The sequence below is a fragment of the Mesoplodon mirus genome (assembly GCF_964341445.2).
Source record: "Mesoplodon mirus genome assembly, chromosome: 15".
Lineage (NCBI taxonomy): Eukaryota > Metazoa > Chordata > Mammalia > Artiodactyla > Ziphiidae > Mesoplodon > Mesoplodon mirus.
The window spans coordinates 49444142-49468296 of NC_138991.1; the positions used below are offsets into that span (position 1 = coordinate 49444142).

The 24155-nt window shown below is 41.7% G+C and overlaps 1 protein-coding gene across 1 annotated transcript in view; it reads left to right on the forward strand.

Moving 5' to 3' along the window:
* Positions 1–24155, forward strand: part of DNAH3 (dynein axonemal heavy chain 3) — a 170133-nt gene that overhangs the window by 63392 nt on the left and 82586 nt on the right. The window contains 11 exon segments of the mRNA XM_082644527.1: positions 1809–1919; positions 5335–5449; positions 7647–7845; positions 9102–9210; positions 9439–9552; positions 10538–10714; positions 12958–13049; positions 14852–15071; positions 15658–15792; positions 18601–18712; positions 20314–20555. Of these exon segments, the coding sequence (XP_082500653.1) occupies positions 1809–1919; positions 5335–5449; positions 7647–7845; positions 9102–9210; positions 9439–9552; positions 10538–10714; positions 12958–13049; positions 14852–15071; positions 15658–15792; positions 18601–18712; positions 20314–20555 (1626 nt within the window).

Genomic DNA, 24155 nt, shown 5'->3' on the forward strand with positions numbered 1-24155 from the left:
ATCCCTTTCCCCAGGCTTTTATTAACATTACACATGCCCTGAAGGGCACAACTCATTAAGCTCCCAAAGCTTTAGGTGACCTGTATAACAGAAGACCTAAGGGAAAAGAACCTGTTGCAATTACTCTTTAGCCAGCTCCCAGCAAGGTTAATGTTGGCAGGCTAGATATTGTCTCCTCTACTTTAGGTGCTTCTCACTTTGGGGCCCCCACCCCTATCCCCAGGACTTTTTCCATCAAAAAAAGGGGTATTCAATTAACACCTTCCCACTAAGTACCAAGGACTGACCCTGCTGCCCCTCTCAGTAGTATGTGCCTTATAAGTGAAAGACCAGTCCTTTGTCCCGTGACATATTACAAATCAAAAATTAAAGAGGGGCTTCCCTGGTGGCGCAGTGATTGAGAATCTGCCTGCCAATGCAGGGGACACGGGTTCGAGCCCTGGTCTGGGAGGATCCCACATGCCGCGGAGCAACTAGGCCCGTGAGCCACAACTAATGAGCCTGCGCATCTGGAGCCTGTGCTCCGCAACAAGAGAGGCCGCCATAGTGAGAGGCCCGCGCACTGCGATGAAGAGTGGCCCCCGCTTGCCACAACTAGAGAAAGCCCTCGCACAGAAACGAAGACCCAACACAGCAAAAATAAATACATTAATTTAAAAAATTAAGTTAAAGAAAAACGGCTACCTGCATGAAGTTATTTCATGCAATTGCATCTGTAGCCAGACACAGCAAACTTTTTCTGTAAAGGACCAGATAGTAAATGTTTTCAGCTCTGCAGGCAATATACACCAGGCACAACTATTTATCCTTGCCTTTCTAATAGAAAAGCAGCCTTGGATGATGGGTTCAACAGTGGGCATGGCTGTATTACAATATAACTTTATTTACAAAAACAGATATGGCCATATTTGGCCCTCAGGCTATAATTTCCCTATCTATAGTTTAAAAAAAGTTAGGGCGGTCATGGCTAAGAAAATAGCGGGGCAGTACTGCAATGTTTTGTAGCTATCAAAAGGAGTAGTTATATAAATACTTTCTGAACAACACCTTGATTATAACTATGTAACATCCCTGGATGGGAGTATTAAAAAAAAAAAAAAAGAAAGAAAGGAGTCGTTGACTGAAAAAAAAATGCACGACATAAGAGTTGTGAGTTAAGTTTTATTTGGGGCAAAATGAGGACTATAGACTGGGAGACAGCATTTCAGATATCTCTCAGAAAATGCTCCAAAGAAGTAGGGGGGAAGGTCAGTATATATGTGATTTTGGTGAAGGGGGAGTACATGCAATCATCACATATTTTTTGCAGAAGGTTTCTGCTAGTCACGAGGAGCAGACGTCACCATGAAGGGTTTTAGTGCTTTCCTAGATACAGGAGATGCAAGAATTGGGCTCATAAAATGGTTTCCTGAAAATATCTAATTATCTGAAGACCTGTTCTGCCAGTTTTTCCCAGAGCACAGAGTGCCTCATTCCTGATCTCCACCCTGAACTCCTTGCAGGGGGTGTTGAAGGTCAGCAGCTGCAGCAGGTCATAACTTAATCCTTGTAGAGGTAGATGGCAAGTGACAACCTATAGGTGACAGAGTTAGTGAAATTGTTGGTGATGATCCTTTTCTTTTTCATAAAATTCAGGGAGGAAGACATAAATCTGTAATCCCAGAAATGTCAAGCCTTGTAGCTTCTGAGGTTGGGGATGACTTTTGTTTTTGTTGAGGGGGTAAGATGGTGGTAGATGTTTTTAGGAAGTCAGTTTAAATCACACAAGATGAACTGACCCTATAATGTGCCCCACTGCACTTTCCCAGGTCCCTCGTAATCACTGGGTCTTGCAGTGGCCTGGCCAGGTGGTTCTCTGTGTCTCCTCCATCTTTTGGACCCAGGAGGTTTCCCAAGCCCTCGTTGAAAAGACCCTACCGGTAAGTGAGCCTGTCATGAAGCTTGTAGAGGAGCTTGATTATGATTTGAATGACATATAATTAGAGTAGCCATTTTTCTAAACAAAAAAATAAACAGCCCCATGGTGTCACAGAAGGCAGGGTTCTCTTCGGGACAGAGATTTGGGAATTAGGGCTGTCCTGGAGTTCTGTAGTATAAGAACTCTCACGTTTCTTCCCAGATGGAAATTCTAGGCTGCAGTATCCTAAGTTTCATCAGCCTTTGCTTCCAAGTGTCAACCTGGCAGAATTTCTACCAACAGAGACTGCTCATCTTCTTCCTGGGCCAAGAAGCCACCTGATCCTGTTTTCCTCTCCTCTTCCTCCACCATATCCCTTCTTACCACCTCCAGTCCAACACTAACCCACCTCCAGCTTTTCCTTCAGCTTTCTCTTGAGACCAAGAATGCTCAGGTCCTGCTTGTCTTCAGATCCGGACACACATATTTCCAGCTAACTCTGCCACCGATGCCTGTACTTGAGGGTTCAAGACCTGGATGGGTTTGAGTTCAAATTCTGACACCTCCACCTGTTAGATATGTGACCATGGTCAAGTTACGTAACCTGAACCTCAGTCTCCTTGTCTATAAAATGGAAGGAATTGTAGCACCACACCTTACTACTGTGAAGGGTTAAATGAGGTGCTAGTAAATTATTCAGTACTTAGATCCTAGGCTATAAACCCCATAGGGCAGGGGGCATGTCTTCTTGGCTCACTATTATATCTCAAGGGGTTATTGCAGTGTCAAGCACATAGTAGTTGCTCAGTAAATATTTTTTGACTGAATACATGGTAACTCCATTCCCAACATTTTTACCACGGTATAATTTCCCATGATTATCTCATCAGAATTCCTGTTATTCCCCCTATATACAATATGATTGCCTGTGGCTAGAATATATTTTAATTTACTATATTTTGCTTTATACATTAAAATTAGAACATTAGTATTTGACCAAGTTTCACTTTTTACAGATATCTTGTTGATAATTCCTAAAAGATGTGTTGCACTTTACACGTGCAAACTGCTTTCACGTACATCATTTCAAACCTCAGAAACACTAAAAAATTCTGACTTTTGTGACTGTATCTCTGTGCCCCAGTTTTCCTACCTGTAAAAGAGGAGAGTGCTTCCCATCACACACTCAAGCCCTGGAGTACAATGAATACTGAATGATGTGCCTTGGCATCCTAAAGGTGTTGGTACAGAATTGCTATCCATCCATCCATCTACCCATTGTTCATTTAACAAATATTTTTTGACGTTGCAACTGGGACTTCGCTGCTAGGCAAAGGGAATTAGAGGTGAATGAGACAATCATGGTCCCTGTCCTCACGGATTTACAGTCTAGTGGGGGGAGATTAAAAGGCTCTTTTATAGAACTATGATACTGAAAGTACAGGGATCCAGAAAGCATGGGAAGGAAGGAGAAAAGTAAGAGAGGGGAAGATTTCCCAGAAAAACAGTGTCTAAGAGGAGACATAAAATATGAATAGGGAGTAGCCAAGCAAAGAACAGGAGAAAGAGCACTCCTGAGAGAGAGAGAGAGAGAGAAGAGAGAGGAGAGAGGAGAGAGAGGAGAGAGAGACCAGAGAGTGCAAAAGTCCGACGATGAAAAGTACGGTGCATTTCAGGCAAACTGAAGGCAGTTTGGTCCAGAATTGCTGTGGAATGCATGTGGTTAAGAGAGATGCAGGGGGCAGTTTCATCACCAATGGCTTTACAGACACACCAAGAGTGATGGGGACACATCAAAAAGGCTTTTTTTTTTTTTTTTTTGCTATGTGCTACGGATATTATAATTAATAACAATAACAACCACCACTATTTACTGTGTGCTTTATTCACACCAGACATTGTGCCAAGTGCTTTACATACACTATCTTATTTAATCCTCAAAACCACTTGAAGAATAGCTATAATTATCGGGATTTGACAGATCAGGAGACTGAGACTCAGAGGGTTAAAATCATTTGCCAAAGAAGACCATAACAGGAAAGTGGGGAAAATGATATGAGCCTAGGGTGGTCTCACTTATTTTTAATTCTCTTTTTTTTTCAGTTCTAATTTATTTATTTATTTATTTTTGGCTGTGTTGGGTTTTCGTTGCTGCGTGCGGGCTTTCTCTAGTTGCGGTGAGCAGGGGCTACTCTTTGTTGGAGTGCGAGGACTTATTGTGGTGGCTTCTCTTATTGCGGAGCATGGGCTCTAGGCACGTGGGCTCAGTAGTTGTGGCTCGTGGGCTCTAGAGCGCAGGCTCAGTAGTTGTGGCACACAGGCTTAGTTGCTCCGTGGCATGTGGGATCTTCCCAGACCAGGGCTCAAACCTGTGTACCCTGCATTGGCAGGTGGATTCTTAACCACTGCACCACCAGGGAAGTCCCATTTTTAATTCATTTTTATTGTTTAATTCTTTATTTTGAAATAACGTCAGACCTGCAAATAACGTTGCAAAAATAATACAAAGAATTCCCATACACCCTTCATCCAGATTCACCACATATTAACATCTTACATAACCACAGTACAGTTATCCAAATCAGGAAATCAACATTGATACAATATTATTATCTATTCTATAAACCTTTTATACTCATCCTGGTTCAGGATCCAATCCAGGATTACATGTTTACATGCATTTAGTTTTCATATCTCCTCTGTCTACTTTAATCTGAGTTTCAGGCATTTTTGTTAATTCTGGTTTACTACCTAATTTATATATAGTAAAATTCACCCTTTTTAGTGTGCATCTCTTTCTTTTTTTTTTTTTTTTTTTTGCGTTATGTGGGCCTCTCACTTTTGTGGCCTCTCCCATTGCGGAGCACAGGCTCCAGACGCGCAGGCTCAATGGCCATGGCTCACGGCCCCAGCCGCTCCGCTGCATGTGGGATCTTCCCGGATCAGGGCATGAACCCGTGTCCCCTGCATTGGCAGGTGGACTCTCAACCAGTGCGCCACCAGGGAAGCCCTTTAGTGTGCATTTCTGAATTTTGACAAGCACATACAGTTGTGTAACCACCATCACAGTCAAGACATAGAACAGTTCCAAACATCCTAAAATTTTCTTCATACCCTTTGTAGTCAACCCTTTCCCCTATTCTCAGCCTCTGGCAACTACCATTTTGTTTTCTGTCCCTATAGTTTTGTCTTTTCCACAATATTATAAAATGAAATCATATAGTATCTAGGTTTTCAAATCTGAATTCTTTCAGTTAGCATAATGCATTTGAAATTTGTCTCAATGTTAATGACTGGGGGTGAGGGAAAGGGAGCTTGAGGGATGAAATCCAGGAGTCTGGTTTGGACCATGGGGTGGTGGATGGTGTCATTCCAGAAAAGGGATTACCAGAAGAGAATCCAGTTTAACCCATTGTTCCATCTTACTCCCCTGCTAGGATTTTCTGAAAAAGAGCAATGATCAGATTGCACAGATTGTCCAGCTGGTGCGAGGAAAGCTGAGCAGTGGGGCTCGACTCACCCTTGGGGCCCTCACGGTCATTGATGTCCATGGTAAGCAAGGAGGTTTCCCTCGCATTACTGACTGTCCAGTAAGAGCTGCCAGGCTTGCCTCTCTCCCTTCTGGATGGAATGACTCAGGTCCCTTTTCTCATTAGGAAGACGCTTCTCCAACTGAAAGTAAGTGAGGGGGTAAGGAGAGGAGTCAGTGCTTCTGTGTATCTCCATCTTATGTTTTCCCCTCCCATCCCCAACCTTTCTGAGATCTACCAACTCGAATCAATTTCCTTGTACTGATCTTAATGAACATTTTTGAATACTTACTTGGTGCCAAGCTTTGTGCTAAGTGCTTGACATACATTGTCTTATTTTTATACACATTTCACAGATTAAGAGCCTGAGGTTTATAGAGGCAAATAACTTGCTGAGAGGCACACAGCTAGTAAGTAGCAGAGATGCTTTTGTAATTTGAACTTATGTCTGATTCCAAACCCAGAGACTGGAAATGGGCAGTGATGCAGGGAGGGAATGGGTAAGAGAGGATGCCTTCCAGCTCTTCCTAAAAAAGAGAGAGAGAGAGAAGGAGAGAAGGAGGAAAGGGGGAAGAAGAACCAGGGTCTTTATATAGAGCAAACAACCTCCACACCGTCTCGCCATCATCACCAAGGAAACTAGGGCTGGACCAAACTGGTTGCCTGGGAACAGTGTCTCTTTTGCTTACACACCCAGCTTCCTACTGGCAGTTCATGCATCTTACTCTCTGTGAGGCTGATGCTCGTTTCTTTTTTGGCTACATGGCTTGTGGGACCTCAGTTCCCTGACCAGGGATTGAATGCTCATTTCAATCTGATTTCATTTAGGTAGACTAGCATAAAATCCGGAGGAGAGAAGGGAGAATGTGATCTTCATCTGGCTACATATTTAACTGGTGGGAGTAACAAGTGCAAGCATGGTTACTGCCCAGGATACCTCAGAGTGGTTGGTTTACACACACGCACACACACATTCATGCACAAACACACGAACATACACTGCATAAGGAAGGTATCCCCAACCGAGTGCCTTGAGATTCACCTTCCTCTTGGATCTCTCACACATACCCTGCTCCTGCCACCACTCTCTGGGTTCTCCCAGGAATCTGGTGTGGAATTAAATTCCTTGGGGTGAATGGAAGAGCTGTCGGTGTAATCTTCTGCAAGGACTCTTCTCTGTAGGGTTTTGGATTTTATTGTAATAAAGACTTCTCTCACAGAGAGGCAGTAGACTTACAGAAGTGTCCCTTTGCAAAGTTATATGTCTGAGATCCTGATTTCAAGCTGCTCTACTAGTTCTAAGATCACAATAGCACTTGCCCTGTGAGTTACCTAAAAAATAATGAGGGGCTTCCCTGGTGGCACAGTGGTTGAGAATCTGCCTGCTAATGCAGGGGACACGGGTTCGAGCCCCGGTCTGGGAGGATCCCACATGCCGCGGAACAACTAGGCCTGTGAGCCACAACTACTGAGCCTGCGCGTCTGGAGCCTGTGCTCCGCAACAAGAGAGGCCGCCATAGTGAGAGGCCCACGCACCGCGATGAAGAGTGGCCCCGGCTTGCCACAACTAGAGAAAGCCCTCGCACAGAAACGAAGACCCAACACAGCAAAAATAAATAAATTAATAAACTCCTACCCCCAACATCTTCATTAAAAAAATAATAATAATAATGAATGATTCTCATAAACTTATGTCCACTCATCAACTTCAGGGCTCCCATCACTGTGAGAAAATTAAATTAGGCTCACAATCCCATGACAGAAAGGAGAAAACCTAGAAATGTATCTCCTAGTTAGTTTCTCAGACACCCCCCTTCATGGAAAGAATACATCTAACAAGGATTCATGGGACCCCTGCCCTTGCTAACTGTATCAGGCAAGGCAGATCGTGTTCTCCTAGGATATCTAGAGACCTGGAACAAGGCCAAAAGGGTCACACTGGGGATAAGATAGCATTTGGGGCAACTACATATTGCAAACCCCTCTGGTTCAGCCTCCCAAGAGTTTGGGAATGATAACAGTAGCTAATACTATAAATTTATATAATACATAAGTACAGATGTTGCTTGAAGTTTGGGGATGGGCAAGGAGGATAGTTGAGCCTAAAATTGTCGAGATAGTGAGGGGTGGCCTCAGTCAGACCCTTCTGAGGAATCCGTGAAGACGGGAGGATGCTGATGGCTCCGCAAGTGTGTGTTTCCACGTCTGTGTCCCCACAGCTCGTGATGTGGTCGCCAAGTTATCTGAAGACAGTGTCTGTGATCTGAATGATTTCCAGTGGATCTCCCAGCTGCGCTACTACTGGGATGCCAAGGATGTACAGGTGCAGATGGTCACTACAGAAGCCTTATACGGCTATGAGTACCTGGGAAACTCCCCCCGGCTGGTGATTACACCCCTCACTGACCGCTGCTACAGGTAGACTCTGGGGCTCCCCCAGACCTGAAGGGTGAATAGAGAATTCCAAAAGGAAAACCTGGGGAAGAAGGTTAGAGCATCTTGAGTTTGTTACCTTTACCGTCTATATTTTAGTTTCTCAGATTTTAGAATTTTCCCCTTCGTCACCATGGTCCCACAGATGGGCATGGAAACTGGGCCTTAGGCCAGAAATGAGAACCCAGTAGGAGTCCTAATGCAAATTAATGTGTTCAAACCAACAATTAGCACGTTGATGCCTCTCCTTGAAAATGGCACCATGCTTAAATAGAAAGGTCTCCAGTGGCAGGAATCAAGATGGTGCCTGGAGATCCCATGGCCAGAGATAGAAAAGGGGCCAGGTAAAGGACCCAGGCAAGGAGTCTCTGGGCTCTGCCACCCAGTCTGATGAAGAGGTATGGCCATTCTGTGCTCAGCAAAGTGCTTTGCCACTTCGCTTGGAATTTATAACTTTAGAAATCTGGACTTTGTGAACTTGTCAATTTTGTGATGTTTAGATTTTTCTTTGATTTTATACATTCCTTAGAGTGGAATTTTTTTAATTATAAAAATAGTACTTGAGTATTTTTTAAATTTCAGAGTCCTCAGTCACTTGTTTTCTATGTTCTATGATTTCCGTTCTTCATTCATTTATCTATTCCACTCATTATTCAACAACCATTTCTTGAACTTTCCTGTGCATGATGTATGACATCCAGGAACCCTCAACCTAATGGGGTGGAGGAGAGACACACCCTCAGGTGATAACAAGAAAGTGTGTTAACTGAAATTATAGAGGCTCATACAAGGGGCTGTGGAACCACAGTTAACACATTCATTTCTAGCATTTATCTTGTGCCTACCATATGGAACTGAATCAAATATGGGTCCTGAACTCAAGAGTTCATAACCTAGTGGGAGAAGTATATTTATTTTTCATCATTCCATTGGCATTGGTGATCTTTAGAATGTGGAGTTTATGAGGATTTTTTACTTTTATTTGATTCATTCAGTAAGTATATATTCATTTATCCATTCAATCATTCATTCAAACAAATGCTTATAGGTGTCACCCAGGTACCAGGCGCCGAGGTTACAACACTGAGTAAAATAGAACTTTTTACAATGATGATGTATTGCTCATATAATCAGGGAAAAATATTTAATTACTTGTCTGAGTCAAAACAAAATAAACCAAAAGCAACTTTCTTTCCTGTGCCTTAGGACTTGGCACTGAGTTCTTATTCTCTTCTCCTTAGGACACTGATGGGGGCTTTGAAGCTGAACCTTGGAGGAGCCCCAGAGGGTCCAGCTGGGACAGGCAAGACAGAAACCACCAAAGATCTAGCCAGAGCTTTGGCCAAGCAGGTAGGGAAATGCTGTCCATCCGCACACTCTTTTTCCCATCCCTCTCTGGACCCCTGTCCAGGGGAATTGGCATGAAGTTTAAGATGGCTCAGAGTAACAGGCAGAGTGGGGCTCTACCTCCTTCAGTGGAACAGGAAGAGGGGAGCCCCACCTCTGTTTCATGGTACAGGGTGATTCAGATGGGAGGAAACCCATCCTGAATGGTGCCCACATCCTCCCTCTCTCTAGTGTGTGGTCTTCAACTGCTCAGATGGTCTAGATTACAAAGCCATGGGGAAGTTCTTCAAAGGGCTGGCCCAGGCTGGAGCATGGGCCTGCTTTGATGAGTTCAACAGGATTGAGGTAACTCTGCTACTGGGCTACTGAATGGAGGGTTTGGACATGCAGGGACTTTTTTCTGGGCTCTCAGTTCCTCAGTGACAGGGAATTATGTCTCCTCTAAGGCCCATTGCACAGAGTAAGTACTCAATGAACCAAACAAAAACAGCCCCAAGGAGACAAAATGCATATTTTATAAACATTCTCACCAAATTGATTCCCTCACTCGCTCATTCAAAAATTTATTGAGCAGGGCTTCCCTGGTGGTGCAGTGGTTGAGAGTCCGCCTGCTGATGCAGGGGCCATGGGTTCGTGCCCCGGTCCGGGAAGATCCCACATGCTGCGGAGCGGCTGGCCCATGAGCCATGGCTGCTGAGCCTGCACGTCCAGAGCCTGTGCTCCGCAACGGGAGAGGCCACAACAGTGAGAGGCCCGTGTACCACACAAAAAAATAATAATAAATAAAAATTTATTGAGCAGCTACTCTATGTCAGATACTCTGCATGTGTTCATGATACAAAGATGAGCAAAAAATGGTTTTGCCCTCTAGACTGTTACAGTCTAGCAAAGGGAAATAAAAATTAAACGATACAAATAGAATATGAGAGAAGTCTATAGCAGTGGTACAGAGGAGTCATCACAAAAGAGGGGGTGGTTAATTCTATTTGGGTAGGGAATTGAGATTAGGAAATGTAAACATGCAACTTGAACCAATAAACACATACTGTGGGTGAAGCATTATGCTAGGTGCTGGAACCAAGGTAAAACAAAGATAAGATACTATGGAAACTACTTACACACACACACGTATGCACATGTATGCATGCATATACACACCATTTTTCTTTTCCTTTACCAAAACCCTAAATCATGCTCCTAATTTTGAATGTGAAGGTCTTATTCTCAGGTGATGGGGTTCTTTCTTTGCTAAGTGAAGGGTACTTTGGCATAGTGGGGTTGGTGGCTGTCAGAAGCAGGAGCTCAAATCAACCAGCCATTCTCACTCCAGGTAGAAGTGCTGTCTGTGGTAGCTCAGCAGATTCTCAGCATTCAACAAGCCATTATCCGGAAGCTAAAGATGTTCATCTTTGAAGGCACTGAGCTCTCTCTGAACCCAACCTGTGCTGTCTTCATCACCATGAACCCTGGGTATGCTGGCAGGGCTGAGCTGCCAGATAACCTCAAGGTAAATACTGAGTGTGTAACTACTGGGTGTACCTTATGGTATAGAAACCTTTGGAAGTATCCGAGGGTCTCACAGAGAAGCCAAAAATAGTAGGACCAGTTGACATTTTTCAGCTGTGAGGAGTAAACCATCTCCCCAACTAGGTCTCATGAGATGGGAGGAAATATATACATAATAACCAATGGCAAAGAGGAAACAGTGAACACTGGAATAAGTATCACTATTTCTGTTGTCTACAGGGGTCAGACAGTTAATATAAATGAGAAAAGCCAGCTGGGCCTGGTAGGGACTCTGACAAATGCCCCATCTAGAGGCAGCAGCCCCTACTTAGCCCCAGCCTACTGTTGCCAAGCAGGAATTGTCAGATCTTCTCATTTTCCAGGAGAAGCCAGAAATTTGGATTTTTACATGAATCTTATTTTTAGATCCTGACTCAATGCAAAAATAAATAAATAAATCACTGTAGGCCAAATAAAACAGATCTGCTTATAAGAGAGCATCAAAGTTCAACACAGAGAATGCTGGTAGACCAAGACTAGAGCACATGGAGCTAAGCTGGTTAAGCCTAAGTGGTGTCCACACCAAAGCAGGCTGTTCCAACCAGCTAGAGAGATAACAAGAGAGCTTGTGTGTCCCTGGTACCTACTGCTGAGCTGGCCTGAGCTACAGCTGAGGCAATAAGCATTGGCCCTGCTGCTAGTGGGAGAAGGAAAGTGCCTCTGAAGGGGGAGAGAGAGAATTCCAACCAGGCCATCTTTTTTTTTTTTTTTTTTTGCGGTATGCGGGCCTCTCACTGTTGTGGCCTCTCCCGTTGCGGAGCACAGGCTCCGGATGCGCAGGCCCAGCGGCCATGGCTCACGGGCCCAGCCGCTCCGCGGCATATGGGATCCTCCCAGACCGGGGCACGAACCCATATCCCCTGCATCGGCAGGCGGACTCTCAACCACTGCGCCACCAGGGAGGCCCCAACCAGGCCATCTTAAGGGAACAGGCACTAGATGACCTTAGCATGCTGCTCTCATGGAAGGAAAAAACACAAAGTGCAAGATGAATGGGTCTCCACCTTGGGAAGAGCACCTAGCACCCCAACGGCACGAAAAGAGCAACCAGAGGGAAAATTCTAGGCCTGCTTCTTTATGGATTTCCTTTCAAGGTATTGCTCCATTCCCTTGCGTGAAAGATGTAAGAGAGACCTGGACAAAACCCACATTCACTGACTTTAGTACATGATGCTCCATCTGCTAGAAGCACATTCTGATTAGTTCCCTGGAATCTAATTCAGACAAGCCACTCCTCCTCCTCCGTGGGAATGGAAAAGAAGTCAAAGGGATCCCTAAGGGTGACTCTTCCTTTCTAGGTCAGCATAGGCCAGGGGACACCAAAGTAGAATCTGGACCCACATTTCTCATTTTAGAGTGCCCAGTTGATGTAACTCCCCCCTGCACCCCTCCCAGCCAACAACCATGTTAGATCTGCACAAACAACTTTCATGAGACAGTGTGGCACAGTAGAAGGTACCCAGGGTTGGTGTCAGGAAGCCTGGATTCTAGTCCTGGCTCTACCTCTAATGGAATGACTTGGGCAAGTCACTTCTCCTCTAAGATCTAAGATATTAGAAACAATAGCTGATGTTTATTGAGCCCTCACTATGTGCCACACACCTTTTTAAGCACTTCACTTACATAATATCATTTGTTCTCATGAAAACTATGAAGAGGACACAGTTGTTAGTACATTTTGAGATGAAAGACCTGAGGTCTAGAGGGGTTACATAACTTACCCACAGTTAGTAGCTAGCAGAACAAGGACTCAAATCAAGATTTGTCTGACTTCAGGATTCTTCTGATACATAATTATCCTGCATCCCTGAATGACTTCTACTGTCTACATTGAACACCAGAAAGCTCCAACAGTTGAATGATGCTCATTTGGCATAGGAGGATGAGGTGTTGCTAGGATACCAGCACCTAAGGCCTTCCACACAACCACTGAGGGACCCAATGTGACACATGTACCTGGACAAGGCTAGTGGGGAGGTTCATGGAGCAGTGGATCTGTCCAGTAAAGACAGTCCTTCTTCACTGATTTGTCCTCCAGGCCTCCTTTCCTTGATTGTCACTGGGTGGTCTGAACGATCAGGTTACTTCTCTTTGCCTCTGTAGTTGTACCTTCCCCCATTTTCACCTTATGTGTTCAGGTTCTTTACATGAAATCTTATTTTTAGAAGGCTGTTTCTTTTCCAGGCCTTGTTGCGGACAGTGGCCATGATGGTGCCAGATTATGCCCTCATTGGAGAAATCTCCCTCTACTCTATGGGGTTTCTAGACTCCAGAAGGTATGTTATATTGGCTTTCTAGTGGGTTCTAAAGAAAGAGTGACAGAGTGGCTTTTTGTGGGGTGGATTCAAGGTAAATTGTCCATTGGAAAAAAAAGAGAGAAACTTGAGAAACTGCTTTTACTCACAAGTTGATCTGAAAGCACATAGCCCTGGTCTTGGTCCTGACCCCATCCCTGACTAGGAAATGGCTCAGATTACCAAGAAAGGGCCTCCACTCTGTTTGTATACACCTGATTTCTTCTAAGGAAGAATCGCTCATCTCTTCTCTACCCTTCACTCTAACATACACACACACACACACACACACACACACACTCCTAAATGACTTAAGGCGAGACTGAAAAACATGAAGTTATTCCAAGATTGAAGAGGAAAAATTAATATAATTTAGAATTAACATTGTTATCAATATAATATTTATTTACTCAAATCAACTTGGTTATCTCTCATTCAAGTATTACCCAGTTTTCTAAGATGGAGATATACACAAGCATCAGTGTCTTTATCATATGCACCCAGAGTTGTGAATATTTATTGTAAAATGCCTTTTATTGATCTATTTCAAATTTTACATTTGTCTTTTTACATGTCTTGCCCATAATCAATTGATTTTTTGTTACTGCAGTTATCTCCACAAGGCCCACAGTGTCTTTGTGGCCTGGAGGTCCTTGCTGTTAATGCAAGGGGCTGCAGATGTTCTCAACAGAATGTGCCATCCTTCCAAGGCTAAGAGGCTGCCTCAGTTGTAAGAGGTTTATTTTTTCTATAGGAGACTAGGGTTACATTGATTTGCCTGTTCAATTCATTTATTTATTCAATTGGCAAACCACCTACCTTATGCCCAGCCCTGTGCTAGGTGCTGATGAGCAACACAGTCTTTGCTTTTGAAGTAAATCAGTCTTGTTAGAGAGGAGCCCTGCAAGGGGAATGTGCATAAGTACATTAGTTAGGGTAAACCTCCCCTCCAAATGCCAATGGGTTAGCATAGCAAAAGTTTATTTTTCACTCCCTAGAAATCTAAAATGGGTGTTTGTGATCAGAGGAGTTCTTCCCCAGGGACCCAGGTTACTTATATCTCACAGCTACAACACATGAGCATAGAAGATCTTATGGAGGAGGTTTTTATGGACCAGCCCTCAAAGTGGCATACTTCCCTTTCATTCATATGCCACTGGCTAGGACTCAGTGATGTGGCCACCCGTAACTGTGGGAGGCTAGGAAATGTGGTCCCCCCCGTGTGCCCAGGAAAAATAAGATATGGCAGTGCACATGAGCATACATGTATTGTGTGCTGAGTATATTAAATTTTGAATTGGTTTTCTTAAATTAAAAAAGTAAAACATGGATATTGTAAAAAATTGTAATGTTACAGAAATGCAAAAATGAGTGTCCCCTTTGTGACCCTTTGTCCTACTCTTTAGGCATTAACATTGTTAATCGTTTGATGTAATCTTCCCAAGTGTGTGTTTGTGTGTGTGTGTGTGTGTGTGTGTGTGTGGTGTACACATACATTCATATATACAGATAAAAGTATAAACACATATAGCTTCTTGTACAGTATATGTTATACATATGTATGTGCTTGCTGTTCTTCATCCTGCCTTTGAAAGAAAGTTACAGAGCTTCCTTAGCTCATTATGGTAACTCTGTGAAGAGGCCTTCAAATGATAGGGTTTCTCCATCAAGTTCGTGGGCAGGCCTGGCTTCTGAAGGGACAGGGCACAAGCATGTTGGGAATGTCTGCTGAGCAGGACATGGTCCTCTCTAGAGGGTCTGCAGACATGTCTTTGCCCTCCCAGTCTTGCCCAGAAGATTGTTGCAACCTACCGCCTGTGTTCAGAGCAACTTTCTTCCCAGCATCACTATGACTATGGCATGCGTGCTGTCAAGTCTGTGCTCACTACCGCTGGCAACCTGAAGCTGAAGTATCCAGAGGAGAATGAGAGTGTCCTGCTGCTCCGGGCCTTGCTTGATGTCAACCTGGCCAAGTTCTTGGCTCAAGATGTCCCTCTATTTCAGGTGTGTAGTGGTTTGGGACCTTGGCTAAGCACTGAGACTCAACATTCAAAGATGAAAAATTTTTTCGGCACCTCTTCCACCTCCTGACACCCCCTCCATTCTCTAGCCAGCATACCTATTGCCAGATACCCTCCCCCAAATGTTAAATAATAATGGTAATAGCAATGTCCCTAATTCCTGATTTTAATAAATAGTTTCATGGCTAGGATGTTTGCTGTTGAGTGTGAGTAATTGTTTATATCAAATGTAATTAGTTTTTTGGGGGAATTATTTTAATGCCTATCTTCCTTACTAGGCTGTAAGCTCTTGGAGACAGAAATCTTGACTGTCTTGTTCATTGCTAGTAAATGACTGAAAGACAGCACAGACTTATTAAATATTTGCTGACTTTTAAAATTTTGGGGAAGGAAAATCATGTTTAACAGATATTGTTGGAATTTGTAATTGTAGATAAGTTTTGGTACAGGAAAAATGAGGTTTGGAATTTTCCAAGGATTCCTGCTACCTGTAGATCTCATTTTAGAAAAATGTTGAGGTTATGTATCTGATAATTCATCTTTTTCACATCTTGAATTTTTGTTAACAGGGAATTATATCAGATTTGTTTCCTGGAATTGTTCTTCCAAAGCCAGACTATGAAGTTTTTATGGAAGTGCTGAATGAGAACATCAAAAAGATGAAGCTCCAGCCAGTACCTTGGTTTATTGGAAAAATTATCCAGGTTGATTCCTAGTACCCATGTGGGAATGTACCTGTTTACTGTTTGCTGAGGTCAGGAATTAGAAAGAACTATGGCAGATTGGAACTGAACTGACAGCAATTGGAGATGCCTGATTAGAGATGAAGACACTCAACAATCTGTTGTGCCTTCAGTTTTCATTTCCAGGAGTTGACTTTTAAAATCCAATATTTTTCCTATGACCATCTTCGCTGGGGTTTCTTTTTCATCATTTGGGAATGAAACAGACCTTTCAGGGCATTGGGCTTTGAATTAGTCAAAAACCAACTTTTTTGGTTCCCAGTGACAGAAATCCAATTCAAACTGTCTTAGTCAACAAAAGGGAATTTACTCATTAACCTAACTTGGAAAGTATAGAAATATGTTGGTTTCACGCATAGTGAGATACAGGTTTTTAGATAATGTCATCAGGAATCTGCCTGTCCTCATTTCTGGATTCTGCCTCTCTCTGTATGAAAAATTCATTTTCAGTTGGGCCCCCAGTAGCCTCACACTTAGATTGTCCCATGTTCAAGCCCAGAAGGAAAAAGAGCATCATTCTTGGAGTGTCCTCAGCAAAAGTCTCAGGATTAGCTTTGAATGGTGCTCATAAAGTCACGTGACCATCCCTGAACCCATTACAGAGACAAGAAGTAGACCATAACCACCCCACCTCTGACAGAAGTGGAGGTGGAGTCAGAGCCACCCAAGTCATGTGGACTGAACCATGAAGTAGTGGTTCCTCAGGGAAAATCAGGGTGCTCTTATCAATAGGTGAAAGAAATGTTTCTACAGTCTTGACCCTGGAGAACCTTAGTGAAACTTCACCCTAATTTCAGGGATCCTTCCCTAGGATCACTTTCTATGTAAAACTGACTTAAAGTCATAAGTTGAATAAAATAAGCCCCAAATGCACTTCTTCTACAGAATCACAGGACAGAACTACAAGGGACCTTAAATGCCATCTGCTCCTGGATCCTTAAGAACACTGGCATCCAGAGAGGGAACAGATTTGGATTCATATAAACCTAGTTTCAAATCTCACCTCCATCAGTTTTTTGCTGTGAGATTTTAGGCAAGTTAGTTCACCATTCTGAGCCCTAGTTTCTTCATCTGTAAAATGGAGGGAGTAAAACCTTCCCCACAGAGTAATTTTGAGACAAGAAGTACATAAAGTGCTAGATATAGTGCCTGATTACTATATCAAAATCAACCTCACCATCTCCAAAAACATCAGAAATATCATCATTTCCCAAAATCATATTGTTATTTAGAATTAAACGTCAAGGTAGGACCCAGGTCTCCAGATTCTGAGATTTTTTCCCTACTATTCATCAAATGTGCTAGTCTTGACACAATTCATTTAACTCAATATTGAATCCCAATCTATTCGTTGGGATTTTATAGATGGACTTTTTAAAACTAGGCATGAGCTTTTATTTCCAATATTTTATAATAAAAAATTTAAACATGCAGAAAAATTGAAAGAATTTTACTGAGAATACCCATGTACCCACCACCTAGATTTTATAATTAACATTTTATAATACTTGCTTTATCACTTACCTATCCATCCATCCATCCATCAACTTATCTTACTTTTTTATGTATTCCAAAGTAATTTCCAGACCTACAGATGAACTTTTATATAGTTTAGTACCAATTTTCAAAAGCAAAATATATGGAGCTACCTTCCCTTTCGTATATTGATAACTTGATAATCCATTTAAAGTTATGTGAGGGGGAAGGTGAGAGGCTATTGAATCATAAGTGCTTTTCTCTCTTTTTTCTAATGCACGGTCAACTCCATTTATCTTTATTCAATCTGAGATGTCTTTGCAGTCTACTTGAATATAAACCTTACTTGATGGTTGGGGATTTTGTTGTTTTGTCCTCTCTGTAGAACTTAGAACAGTATCTGGCACATAATAGGTGTTTAACAAATATTTGCTGACTCACTTTTGTCAGTACCTGTACCACCCCCATTGTCCTAATTTACACCTTCTGTATAACTCACTTCCAAGGTGAAAAATAATGCAAACAATCCTTAAAATAAAAAGCTTCATATATTCCCTTTTGCTGAGAGACTCACAGTTTAAAAGGAGAGAGAAAACATTTCACATTAATATAAATGACCAAAACATTTGCATTTCAACTGTCATGGACTACTTGTCACAGACAAAACAATTAGAAAATTCAAAAAATGAGCTTCCACTTAGCTGTTGATTCTCAAGGGTAGGGGCTAAAGTTACATGGAAGTTCATTTATATTTTATAGCATTGCCCCTGGCTCAGAAAATACATTTTAATCTATTGAGAGTTCCAATCAAGTCAGAATAGCATTTAGGCCTTGAGAAAGGAAATTTCCAATAGAAATGCATTTGGCTAAAATGTTTCCTTTTCCTCTTTAAAAGCAAGTAGAAATGGTGCAATGAAAAGATTAGTGGCATTGAAGTCAGAGAGCCCTGTGGTCAAATCCTGGTTCCACCACTGATGAGCTTGGGCAAGTTAGTTAGCCTCTCTTGGGCTCAGTGTTCCCACCATTTAAAAGTAGTTAATGATACCTGAGTGGATTAAATGAAATAACTTAGGTAAGTCACTGCTGCTTAGCACATAGATAGGTGCAGAGCAAACAGTATTTCCCATCCCTTAAATAATCTGAGATGCACACATATAGTTATTCATCCAAAAAATATTTAAACAATAGATGACAAATAAAGGACTGCAGTCCTTGTTCCTTGTAGACATCTGACTAATTGCAGTTTTGGGAGGTTTGCGATGATTAACTTCTTATATATATGTCTCCTCCCAGATCTACGAGATGATTCTGGTAAGACATGGCTATATGATTGTTGGAGACCCCATGGGTGGCAAGACCTGTGCTTATAAAGTGTTGGCTGCAGCTCTGGGTGATTTACACGAAGGTAAAACTCATATCCCTGGCTTCCAGGGAGGACAGGAGTCCCCACTCAGTTGACTGGCTCCATAGAGATGATGCCAGGCTGTTAACTTTACCATCCCTGATTTGTGACATTAGAGCCAGGAGTAGAACATGGCACACAGAGGTCTGCAGGCAGAGAATAAAGAGGGGGAGAGCTTCTAACGGGGGATTTTATGTGCATCACTAAAGCTGGAGGAATTTTCTCAAATGCTGAACAGTGGCTTCTCCAAAGGTTTCCCAATGAGAGGGAAACTCCTGCCACTTGCCTAAACAAAACTGTTCTAAAAGCAGATCATTGCATGGTTTCTTTTCTTTTTCTTTTTTTTCCTTCAATCCCTTCTTTCCCTCTCCTTTCCTTTTTTCTCCCTCCCATTCTCCCACCCTCCCATCCACCCTGCCTCCCTCCTTCCCTCCCTCCTTCTTTCCTTCCTTCAATTTAATGTAAAAGATAAGACCTCAGACTTTTGAATGAAACTCAGACCTTGAACAAATGACTAAACCTCTCTTTGCCTCTGTTTTCCCAGCTGTAAAATGGGATTGTTGTGATAATTAAATGAGATTATGCAGGTAAATAACCTAGCTCGACAAATAAAAGCCATGTTTATTGCCAGAGAAACAGTTTTGAAGTTTTTTTCTTTTATAAAACACAAGGCTGTGGTTTTGAAAAGCAGTGCCTTGCTGTGCTGTGTTTACAGGATCCCTTCCACTATGCTTCATTTTAATATTTCTTTCTAATAACATTGAGTTACTGCTGATTGAATTACTGTGGAATTTTTGAGTGTTTTGTTTTGGGCACTAACTTGGCCTTAATAACTTGTTATTTAATAACTTGGGCATTTCAAACTTAAGTAATAATTTTGGCATTGAATATAATTTAGGAAACTAAATGAAGAGAAAGGAGGTTACTCCACTGTCTTTGCCTTAGAATTCTGCAGAAATTATTCTTTATTTAGTTCATGGCTCAGGCACTCCAGTTTTTCCTTACTTTGAAGGATCATGTAAAAGTGTGGTTATTTTCTGTTATTAAATACATACAGTGTGCCATCCATCAGCCTGTGTATTCTGGTTGGGTCCTGGTGCTCCATTTCTCAGGGGATACTTATTGGGCAGCTAAAGAAGAGGTTTTAGGGCTAAGCTAGCCCTTCAGATAGACAAAAGGAAAGTAACCATCATTTTCCAAAATCTTTTACCTGTCAGCTGTTTCCTCATCTCAAGTCAAAGCCAAGGTTCTAGGGTAGCCAGGTACATAAAGAGACCTGATTATATGGCATCTCTCTCCTTTACTGCCTGAGTTCTTTTAGGCCCAGGCAGACTTCTTTAGATCTGACTGGCACATTTGACTTGTTTAAAATGAGCCTCAGAAAACAATATGGTGAGACACTAATAGCTGTAATAACCTAACAACTTAAGGCTTTGCCTATCCAGTTATCCCAATTTTTATACAGACTGAGTACAAATTTTAAGGACTATCCTTGGATGGCATATTGATAAAAGTTGTTTGGTCTTTTAGATGGCATTATTTCTTGTCCTAATGTTCTGGTGTCACCAGAACTTTTGTAACTTGTGTTGGACCTTCTTGCCCAGCCAACCAGATGGAGGAATTTGCTGTGGAGTATAAGATCATTAACCCCAAGGCTATCACCATGGGGCAGCTGTATGGGTGCTTTGACCAAGTGAGCCATGAGTGGACAGATGGTGTCCTTGCCAATGCTTTTCGGGAGCAAGCATCTACTTCGTCTGATGACCGCAAGTGGATTATATTTGATGGGCCAGTGGATGCTGTTGGGATTGAAAATATGAACACTGTTCTGGATGACAATAAAAAGGTACCTGTCTGATATCACTTTTACATGGATGTGCAATAAACTCTTTTACTGAAGTTAGTCATTGATCAAAACTATATAACAATGGACTATTACTCAGCCATAAAAAGAAATGAAATTGAGTTATTTGTAGTGAGGTGGATGGACCTAGAGTCTGTCATACAGAGTGAAGTAAGTCTGAAAGAGAAAAACAAATACCGTATGCTAACACATATATATGGAATCTAAAAAAAAAAAAAAGGTCATGAAGAACCTAGGGGCAAGACGGGAATAAAGATGCAGACCTACTAGAGCATGGACTTGAGGATATGGGGAGGGGAAGGGTAAGCTGGGACAAAGTGAGAGAGTGGTAGTGTATATATGTCCATATGTCCAAATGTAAAATAGATAGCTAGTGGGAAGCAGCCGCATAGCACAGGGAGATCAGCTCGGTGCTTTGTGACTGCCTGGAGGGGTGGGATAGGGAGGGTGGGAGGGAGAGAGACGCAAGAGGGAAGGGATGTGGGAACAGATGTATATGTATGACTGATTCACTTTGTTATAAAGCAGAAACTAATAAAAAAAAGTTTAATCAGGTCCCACTTGTTTAGTTTTGATTTTGTTTCCTTTGCCTTAGGAGACAAATCAAAAAAATATTGCTATGATTTATGTCAGAGTGTTCTGCCTATGTTTTCTTCTAGGAGTTTTATGGTTTATGGTCTTACATTTAGGTCTTTAATCCATTTTGAGTTTGTTTTTTGTGTATGATGCGAGAAAATGTTCTGATTTTATTCTTTTACATATAGCCGTCCTATTGTCCCAGCACCACTTACTGAAGAGACTGTCTTTTCTCCATTATATATTCTTGCCTCCTTTGTCATAGATTAATTGACCATAAGTGTATGGGTTTATTTCTGGGCTCCCTATTCTGTTCAATGATCTATATTTCTGTTTTTGTACCAGCACCATACTGTCTTGATTACTGTAGCTTTGTAGTATAGTCTGAAGTCTGGGAGCATGATGCCTCCAGCTCTGTTCTTCTTTCTTAAGATTGCTTTGGCTATTAGGGGGTCTTATGTGTTTACATACAACTTTTAGAATTATTTGTTCTAGTTCTGTGAAAAATGCCTTTGATATTTTGATAAGGATTGCATTGAATCTGTAGATTACCTTGGGTAGCATGGTCATTTTAACAATATTAATTCTTCCAATCCATGAACACAGTATATCTTTCCATCTGTTTGTGTCGTTTTCAGTTTTTTATCAGTGTCTCGTAGTTTTCTGAATATAGATCTCTTACTTCCTTATTTAGATTTATTCCTAGATATTTTCTTCTTTTTGATGCAATGTTAAATGGGATTCTTTCCTTAATTTCTCTTTATAATAGTTTGTTTTCGGTGTATAGAAGTGCAACCAACTTCTGCATATTAATTTTGAATCCTGCAATTTTACTGAATTTATTGGTGAACTGTAGTAGTTTTTTGGTGATGTCTTTAGGATTTTCTATATATAGTATCATGTCATCTGCAAGCACTGACAGTTTTACATCTCCTTTCCAATTTGGATTCCTTTTATTTCTTTTTCATGTCTGATTGCTGTGGCTAGGACTTTCAATACTATGTTGAATAAAAGTGCTGAGAGTGGGCATCTTTGTCTTGTTCCTGATCTTATAGGAAATGCTTTCAGCTTTTCACCATTGAGTATGATATTTGCTGTGGGCTTATCATATATGACCTTTATTATGTTGAGGTATGTTTCCTCTATACCCACTTTGTGGAGATTTTTTTTAATCATAAATGGATACTGTATATATTTTATCAAAAGCTTTTTTGCATCTATTGAGATGATCATATGGTTTTTATTCTTCAATTTGTTAATGTGATCACACTGATTGATTTGTGATATTGAAAAATCTTTGCATCCCTGGGATAAATCCCACTTAATCACGGTGTATGATCTTTTTTTTTTTTTTTTTTTTTTTTTTTTTTTTTGGTGGTACGCAGGCCTCTCACTGTTGTGGCCTCTCCCGTTGCGGAGCACAGGCTCCGGACCCGCAGGCTCAGCGGCCATGGCTCACGGGCCCAGCCGCTCCGCGGCATGTGGGATCTTCCCGGACGGGGGCACGAACCCGTGTCCCCTGCATCGGCAGGCGGACTCTCAACCACTGCGCCACCAGGGAAGCCCTGATCTTTTTAATGTATTGTTCAATTCAGTTTGCTAATATTTTGTTGAGGGTTTTTGCATCTATGTTCATCAGTGATATTGGCCTGTAATTTTCTTTTTTTGTGATATCTTTGGTTTTGGTATCAGGGTAATGCTGGCATCATAGAATGAGTTAGAAAGTGTTCCTGCCTCTGCAATTTTTCAGAATAGTTTGAGAAGGTAGGTTTTAACTCTTCCCTGAATGTTTGGTAGAATTCACCTGTGAAGCCCTCTGGTCCTAGACTTTCATTTGTTGGGAGTTTTTAAATTACTTATTCAATTTTATTACTGGTAATTGGTCTGTTCATATTTTCTTTTTCTTCGTGGTTCAGTCTTGTACCTTTCTAAGAATTTGTCCATTTTTTTCTAGGTTGTCCATTTTATTGGTGTATAGTTGTTCATAGTAATCTCTACAATTACTTTGTATTTCTGTGGTGTTGATTATAAGTTCTCCTTTTTCATTTTTGACTTTATTGATTTGGGCTTTCTCTCTTTCTTTCTTGATGAATCTGGCTAAAGATTTAGATGACTGGCCTTAAATGACATTAGGCTAGATGGACCCAATAGACATGTATAGAACATTCCATCCAAAAGCAGCAGAATACACATTATTTTCAAGTGCATACAAAACATTCTCCAGGATAGATAACATGCTAGGCCACAAACAAACCTTGGTAAATTTAAGAAAATTGAAATCATATCAAGCATCTCTTCCAACCACAATGCTATGAGACTAGAAATCAGGTACAAGAAAAAAACTGCAAAAAGTACAAAGAGGCTAAACAATATGCTATTAAACAACCAATGGATAACTGAATAAATCAAAGAGGAAATCACAAAATACCTGGAGACAAATGAAAACAAACAACAATCCGAAATCTGTGGGACACAGCAAAAGCAATTATAAGAGGGAAGTTTGCGGTGATACAAACCTGAGCAACAAGAAAAATCTCAGGGCTTCCCTGGTGGTGCATTGGTTGAGAGTCCGCCTGCCGATGCAGGGGACATCGGTTCATGCCCCGGACCGGGAAGGTCCCACATGCCGCGGAGCGGCTGGGCCCGTGAGCCCTGGCCGCTGAGCCTGTGCGTCTGGAGCCTGTGCTCCACAACGGGAGAGGCCACAACAGTGAGAGGCCCGCATACCGCAAAAAAAAAAAAAAAAAGAAAAGAAAAATCTCAAATAAACGACCTAAGCTTATACCCGAAGAAACTAGGAAAAGAATAACGAAACACAAAGTTAGCAGAAGGAAAGAAATCTTAAAGATCAGAGCAGAATGAAATGAAATAGAGACAAACAAACAAACAAAAAAACAATAGAAAAGATCAATGAAACTAAGAGCTGGTTCTTTGAAAAGCTAAACAAAAATCAAGATTTGCATTTTTAGTGAGAATACCACAGAAGTGATGATGTATCCTCAGTGC